Here is a 7,896-nt window from a genome sequence, read left to right as displayed (position 1 = left end):
TGCTGATCCTTAAAAGCTGACCAGGATGTCAACTGCTTCTCTTGGTGCAATCTGAAAGCTGCGCAGAAGGGAACACACTGGTCTCATGTTGTGCATGCCCGTGTTTGCAGTTTCCCGCACAGCAGAGTCCTGGCTAAGAGTCTCTTTTGGATGTACAATTACTTGTATACAGTTAAGACAAATAAGTTTAATTTTTACAATCATGATGCAAGCGTGGGTGTTTTCATCTCCTATTTCCTTTCATGGTTTTTCTTGGGAATACTATCTGTATTTGGTTTTTTTAAACCTTTTAATGTAGACAGCAAAACCGGATACGTTCTGACAGTTCTATTACTAGTGCTGTGCACATTCAAGGTTATTTTTTATTTCTGTTTTGAAGGTCTTACTCTCCATGAGGAGTTAAGACTAGCTCTTTCCACTACAGTTTCATGTAAGACTTCATGGTAAAGTGTTACTTAAAATTATTCCAAACTATCTCCCACCAATATATAGGACAGTACTGTGCAGTGCTTTTTAGACTTAATTATCTGAGCTGTCCTGTTCCTGTTATACCTCATCTTGAAACTTGTATTACAAACTGACTATCTTGCTTCCTACTCCTGCAGAACTGTTCTGCCCGTTGGTCTGGTAAGACTTATCTCCAGTACCAGGCAGCTGGCACACAAGGCAGATGGTAGAAATAGCAAAAGCTGGTGATTGCTTCTGACCACATCCCTGTGCTCATGGCCATCCGTGACCAGGTAGGGCCTGGGCTGGAAGAAAATGGGAAGCTTAGCAGACAGGCTGCTGCAGCACTGTGGCTTCTGGGTGAGCTCAAATTGCTTCTGCTAGGGTTTGGCAGTCTGGACTTGAAGGCAATTTCAGTCTATCGGGCTGTTATTATGTCTCAACTGTGAAATCTAATCAGAACAGTGTTTTGTTCTGGTTTGGTTTTAAATAGATAGGAATTTGTTGATAGATTAATTTCATTGTTTTACCTAGTAGGACGTGCATTAGGCTGTTTTGTTGTTCAGTTAGAATTTCTCAAGGAAATTCAAAGCAAATGAACCCTGGAGCTCTGCTGCTGCACACGCCGCATGTTGCTACGCTCTTAGATTCCTTAAGGCCATTACCCTAGGTAGGGTCTATTCCTCCCTTTCAGGTACTTGGTCCTTAGGAACTGCAATTGGTGCAGTGCTTCCCAACAAGAAGTTAGGGGATATATCTGGTTTTCTTCTTTTATTCATATATTCTGCTCTGTGGCTAAGATAATAAACCCTTGACTGCATGAAACCACAATGCATTTGCTTTATATACCAGCTGGATGCACCTAAGGAATTACATATGCTGAAGGGAAAACATAAATCAACAAACCAACCCCCAAATCTCATCAGTTGTTTCTTTGGATTGTGTTCTAATATAGGCTGCTCAAATATCAATGTGAGCTTCTGAGTAAAAGAAAAGCATGCCTATGGAAACCATTTGGGTTCCTGTAATGGTTTTTTTTTTTAAATGGGACTTCAACAAAAAAAAGGAGTACTCTCAGCCCTTCTGTGAAGCTTGCACTTCCCTTGGTGTGTGAGGAGATCTGCAGAAACTGAAAGATCTGTGAGCATTATAAGTTGCTGTATTATAATTAAACTTGGAAAAAATAGTGACAAAATCTCTCACATGTACATGCTGCAGTTTTAGAGACCGAAGATATTTCATGTGGTTGAAATACAAAAGTGAAATCTGCTTTTGGAGATGGCTGAGAATTCTAGGTCCTTTCAGTCAGAGAAGATGTCTGTAACTACAGTCTATAACTAAAAAGAAAGATATCATTGATTCATGGATGACATAAAAGGATACTAAAAGATCAGAGTGTTTTTGAAAGAAGTATCAAATTTAATCTGAACACAGGTTCTGTGGTTGGCACTTATATCTTGTTGAAAATTTTCACATTTAAATAGGAAACAATTATTTGAGGGCTATTTTATTTACATTTTTGCTTACTGAATAATTCTTCCAAACCCAAAATCTCAGGGTTCTGGAACATTTTGACTTGCTTAGGCACTAATGCATTTGTTACATAAGAAACATTTTAGAAGGCTTTAGTCACTGTTGTGACTTTGCTAATTTAAGCTTTTATCTATGGATGATGAACATGAATGACCTTTTGATTACAGGTCGATACTCATATCCACGCTGCTGCTTGCATGAACCAGAAACACTTACTGAGGTTTATTAAGCACACATATCAAACGGAGCCTGACAGGATTGTTGCAGAGAAAAAAGGCAAGAAGATGACTTTAAAGCAAGTCTTTGAAAGCCTTCACATGGACCCTTATGACCTCACTGTAGACTCTTTAGATGTCCATGCAGTAAGTCTATTAAAATTACAAAGTAAATGAGAAAAAGCTATGTTTTCTAAGTGTGAAATTCTGGTTTCTGCAGTTTTTGCGTGATAATTTATTAAATCAGAATTTGAACTCATGCGTTACTTTGCATGTTTGAAGTAAGTTAGCATAGGCCTTTTTTTGTACCTTTTATTGATTGGCAATTTAATTAATAAACTAGTTTACCTAAAAACCATGATTATTTGGGTTTTTTCTACCACCAGGGTCGTCAAACATTTCATCGATTTGACAAATTCAATTCCAAGTACAATCCAGTTGGTGCCAGTGAGCTGAGGGACTTGTATTTGAAAACTGAGAACTACATTGGTGGTGAATATTTTGCTCGTATGGTCAAGGTAAGTAAGTTTTAAGCTTTTCCAGCTGTGGAGAAATTAAGGTTTGTAAAAGATCTGTGATGTCATCGTTGTATCTAGAGCTAACACTATGGTTGTGGTTCCAAGTGTTGGTCTTGCTCTAGCAATTCATCAGAGAAAGATCTCTGCTATGCTGGCCACTGCTGCTTTCTAAATAATTTTATGAGTTAGAAACTCATACACATAACCCGTATATGAGTTCAAATCAGACTTGTGTGTAGTTTCAAACTAATGGAGAGCAGCCAAGGGTCAATCCACTGGCTTAGTATTTTAGGATGTAGCTTGTTAGTGATAGCTGCTGGGGAAGGAGGAGCTAGGGAAGCGCCTCTGCATAAATCTGTATCTGCACATGCGTGCACAGGCTTCAGATTAATTTCTTCCAACAAAAGGTTAGTTTTTATGAACTAGGTGTCAGCTCTTCTTAAATGTATAGAAGTGCATGTCTAAAATTAATAGCCTTAAAATTGCTTACTACCACAGATCCTGGGTCAGAGTCTCCATTGGTCTGTGTATTTTATGTGGTCATTTACTACAGTCTAAATAGTATAATTCTGATTTACCAGTTCTAAACCTATGTCTTACAAAGGTGTTGGTAATAACTCTGCAAGAATATTGTCCTCTAAATCTAGGCATTACGGTCAGTTTATATTCAAACGATAGCTTGCTAGTAGAGTACTTAGATACCTAAAATAAAATAATGAATTAATAGACAAGAGATTCCCTTTATCTTTAAAGGGTGACAATACAGGTATGTCTGGTCTGAGGAAAACACAATGATAAATATACTACTAGCTGTAAATGATCTTCACTGCCCATATTACAGCAAATATATTTATTACTTAATAGGAAGTAGCCCGTGAACTAGAAGAAAGTAAGTACCAGTATACAGAACCCCGCTTATCCATTTATGGACGGTCTCCAGACGAATGGCTGAACTTGGCAAAATGGTTCATTAAGCATAAAGTATATTCCCCTAATATGCGCTGGATAATTCAGGTTCCCAGAATCTAGTAAGTAATCAGGAACTCTTGGTAATTTTGATAGTTTGAAAACATACCAATGATTTGTTTTAATTTCTGATATTTTTAGATAGTTTATGAACTGTCCTGTAGTTCTATTTACAAGCAACAGCCTGGGAAATTCATTCTTGACCATCGCTGCAGTTTTCCTGACAGTCTGGGGGTGGAAGACAGCATATGGGGTGTCAAAGGGTTTGAATCTATTCTTTATGAAGCTGTTCAAAACTACTGTGAATTATTTGTAAATCTGAAGATACTAACACCAAAAATTATGACTGGGTGAAATTAAGCTGCATTCAAAGACAATTTAGTAATGAAAATAGATCAACTCTTGAATTCCATAAAGGAGTAGAAAATGCTCTGTAAAACTGTTATCATCAAACTTCCTCAAGATCAGTGACTAAATGACAGTGAACTTGGAAACGCAACCCAAGCTGATTTGCAAGCTTAAATCAGCATCAGTTTTTCTTAGTTTTTAAGCATCCTTTAGAAACAAAAGAACAGTTAATAAAGTTCCAATTTTGTATATTGTAATACAGTTTCCCATGATAATTTTGTCAGCCTTAATAGCTGAGTTTTGTGTTTTGAAATTGTATAGTTGGAATATGAGCAGAGAAAGAGCTGTCATGGTTGCATATATTCCCCAGAGTGTGTTTCTCATTAGGGAAAAAGTTTCTCTCCTTGAATTTCTTACGCAGCAATTTCTTACGTACATAGCGCAGTCAGCACTTTCGTTAAGCCATGCATTTAATGACACGCTGAAGCACTGTCCCTCTTTTCTGAGAAGCTCACTAAAGCAGAACATTCTACTTTAATTTGGAATAGTTACAAGTTTGGAAAACAGGTAATTCCTGATCTGCCCTATTTGTACTTGGGTTGCTGTAAGGGAAAGGGTCACTGTTCTTTAGACAGCATCAACCCCTCCATACTGTCTCTATTTTTCAAGCACTTGGGAGCTTTTGCAAAGCCCAAATGAAGCAAAGTGCCCGGCAGTGCAGGAAACAGAGCACAGAGACAATCCCTGCCCTCCCATAAACTTTGAATTTCTAAATTCAGGTGGAACTGAAGCTGTAGAATATACACAAATATCAGAAAATAAGTGGATAAAAAATAGAAGCTGATTAAAGAATGTCACAACAATATATTTTTTCCCCTTCAGTGACATATTTAGGTCAAAAAATATTCTGCCTAGTTTTGGGAAGATGTTGGAGAACATCTTTCTACCTTTGTTTGAAGCAACAATCAATCCCAAGGACCACAAAGAATTGCACCTTTTCCTCAAATACGTAAGTATGTTCGGATTTTCTGTCTCACATGAAATGGATCCTCTCCTACTCATAAATTGTGTTTGTCCACAGCTGTTTCACAGTCACTAAAAAAAGCTTCCTCCTCCACAGATTACTTGTATTACTGTTTTAAAGCCCTGACATACAATTTAATAAAAGCCTATTTGTTTTATTTAATAAAAGCTATTTATCTATTCTCTCAGTAATCCCCACTATAAAAACTGACCAGAAAATATTTGCAAGCTCTTGTGCAGTGGGAACATCATAATCCAGGATGTGTACTTTGAGCTAGCCTCTGGGACTGGCCTCCAAAAAGGAGGCAACTGAAAGGAAAGCAGTGTGTAGATCCTGATGGGACTCAGGAGAGACTGGGCATGTAGCTGCTGGGGTGAGATTAAGAGACGTTTCTGAGTATGCCCCAGATCAGAACTCGGAGGTCTCTGAGGAGCCTCTGGCCTTCACCTGTTTTTCAAATAACAAAGCAGATGAGTTTAAAGGATGATAATCTAGATCTGAGGAATCTTACAGGACTATGCCCTGCCAGCAGTCTGAAGGCTTTTGTGCACCTGGGCCTCCTAGTTGTCTTAGAAAAAAATAGGTGCAACTTCCTTCAAGGAAACTTTTTTGCATGGTATGGTAGAAGGGCAGAGCAGCAGGACTGCTGGCATAAGGATGGAAATGAAGAAAGAGGACAAGATGCTTTGTACAAGCAAGTCCTGAAGCTCTTAAGAATAAGTAACATTGAAGTTTGCTTCTTGAAAACATGGATTTTTGTGAATCTCTACTCCCACCAGGTGACTGGCTTCGACAGTGTTGATGATGAATCCAAACATAGTGGCCATATGTTCTCTGACAAGAGCCTTAACCCTGACCTCTGGACCAGTGAGAAGAATCCCCCGTATAGCTATTATTTGTATTATATGTATGCGAACATCATGTTGCTAAACAACCTTAGGAGGTAAGTAGTAATTTTTCTCTTTTACATGCTCCCAGAAAGAAAAGTGAGTAGTCTTGGTCTCAGTCTAAGTTGAGTGTAGGTAATATATTTTTTGAAGCACAGGTTATCTTAAATTATTTTAAAGACTCACAAGAGGAGTATGCGTTATTTTGAAAACATTAACTGCAAAATTAATTTAAATTAAATATTCAGAAATTGTAAAGGCATCAGATTAATATCTTGGGTTGACATTTTGTGTGTATTTTTGTTTTGTGAATTCATTGAATGTGAATATATCAAAAAAGATAACAGAAGAAACCCCGCCAAACTGACTTGTTGACCTTTGTTTGGATTCACAGTGGATTTCCAAATATGAAGTACCAAATATAAAGTAGCTTGCTGTCTCCTGGTAATTTAAGAGATACAAAGTTATGTTGTGAAATACTGCTGTTATCAAAGATGGACAGAGGAGGACATAACTATAAACAGCACACCTAGCTAACTTACTTTAGCATGCTTGTTTACTCATTCAGTTTTACGACTTTTGAAACCCATGTCTAGGCAAGTAATGCAGGGAGTTATGATACTGAATATGAGATCATGCCTGTAAAAGCAGATTTTGGCATCAGACTCAGTAAAGCTTGAAATTCAACTTGAGATTATGTTCCTGACTTTGTGGCTGACTCACTGAGTGATCTGAACAACTGACTCAAATTGAGGCACAGTCATCATGATGGTGTCATTAGTTTCCTTGCAAGGATTTAGTTAATTATTATTTATTTATTAATTGTTTGGAGATTTTCTTATAGGAGGTGTGCAGATTGGTCATTTCAACAGATTTTATCTAAATCAACATTCAAAATGTTATTTCTTCTCTCCCATTGCTACCTCAAGCAGTTCTTTCTCTACCTCCCTATATAATCAAAACTGATACGAAAAACATCCACCTTAAATTACCTTGTACCTGCAGCAAACAGGCGTAGTTTTTAGTTCTACCACAGAGATGAAAGACTACGGCAGGTATCTAAGTCCTCCCTTTCTCCTGACTTCCTGTACATTCTCTGTAGTCTACATTTTTTTCTTTTCCAAGGACAGAGATTCTGTCACAACTTAGGTGTTTCTTTTTTACCTCAGTATCATTTCAACTACTGTTTGAAAGTCTCATCTCCCTGGATAATCATTAACTATTCTTTACAGCTAGGTGTGCTAGTGACACAATTCATCAATCGATCTGTAAAACTGTTCACCCTGTTAAACACAGCCAGTCCATTATAAAACAGTTTCACATCCATCCTAGGACTGGCTTATACTCTAGTAGTCTGTGTTGAAATTCTTTGTTCTGAACATCTCCAAATACTTATGGGACTGATTAACAGGGTCCATTTTAACCTAATGGTTATAATTTTTAATATAGATGCTAAAAATAAAATAGTTCTAGAAATTCTAGTGTGAAGCCTAGAGTAATAACTAATTCTCCTAGATCATCTCTGTGCTGCTGAGGGTGTGGTTTTATGCTACACTTAACCTGGTGAGGTGGCAGGTTGTCACCACACTGGGTAGTGTTAGCTAACTCTTGGCAATTTGCTTTCTCTTCTTCCCTTGTTTGGAATCTAGGAATCATGCAGCTACAGGTTGCATCAGTTCACTTAGCTTTCCATCTGCCATTTCCCTCACCTGAAATCAGTTCAATAACTGCTCACCCAGTAGATAAACAATTGGTAAATAAGATGTAACTGGGGAAGGAAGAAGGCACAGCTCTGTCAGGTGGTGAAAGGGGCCTAGGTAGAGGCAGGCCTGATGAGCTATCAGGTCAAACTGTATGAGAACGTGTAAAGTCTGATTTTTTTTGTAAATTCCCCTATTAATAATAATTATATACAAAAGAGATGAAGAACAGTGCATTTTTCATTAGTAGAACTTGCT

At 37.7% G+C, this 7,896-nt stretch overlaps 1 protein-coding gene across 1 annotated transcript in view; it reads left to right on the top strand.

The window, feature by feature from the left end:
* AMPD3 (adenosine monophosphate deaminase 3) overlaps nt 1-7,896 on the top strand; it is a 23,587-nt gene that overhangs the window by 11,340 nt on the left and 4,351 nt on the right. Inside the window, exons 6-11 of the mRNA XM_009878859.1 lie at nt 2,148-2,342; nt 2,582-2,713; nt 3,578-3,741; nt 4,910-5,036; nt 5,831-5,994; nt 7,889-7,896. The exon at nt 7,889-7,896 is cut by the window's right edge and continues 128 nt beyond it. Of these exons, the coding sequence (XP_009877161.1) occupies nt 2,148-2,342; nt 2,582-2,713; nt 3,578-3,741; nt 4,910-5,036; nt 5,831-5,994; nt 7,889-7,896 (790 nt within the window). The remainder of the gene's footprint in view (nt 1-2,147; nt 2,343-2,581; nt 2,714-3,577; nt 3,742-4,909; nt 5,037-5,830; nt 5,995-7,888) is intronic.

This window comes from Apaloderma vittatum, unplaced genomic scaffold, assembly GCF_000703405.1.
Source record: "Apaloderma vittatum isolate BGI_N311 unplaced genomic scaffold, ASM70340v1 scaffold9501, whole genome shotgun sequence".
Lineage (NCBI taxonomy): Eukaryota > Metazoa > Chordata > Aves > Trogoniformes > Trogonidae > Apaloderma > Apaloderma vittatum.
Note: the sequence above shows the minus strand (reverse complement) of the source record. Positions and strands in the feature narration are given on the sequence as shown.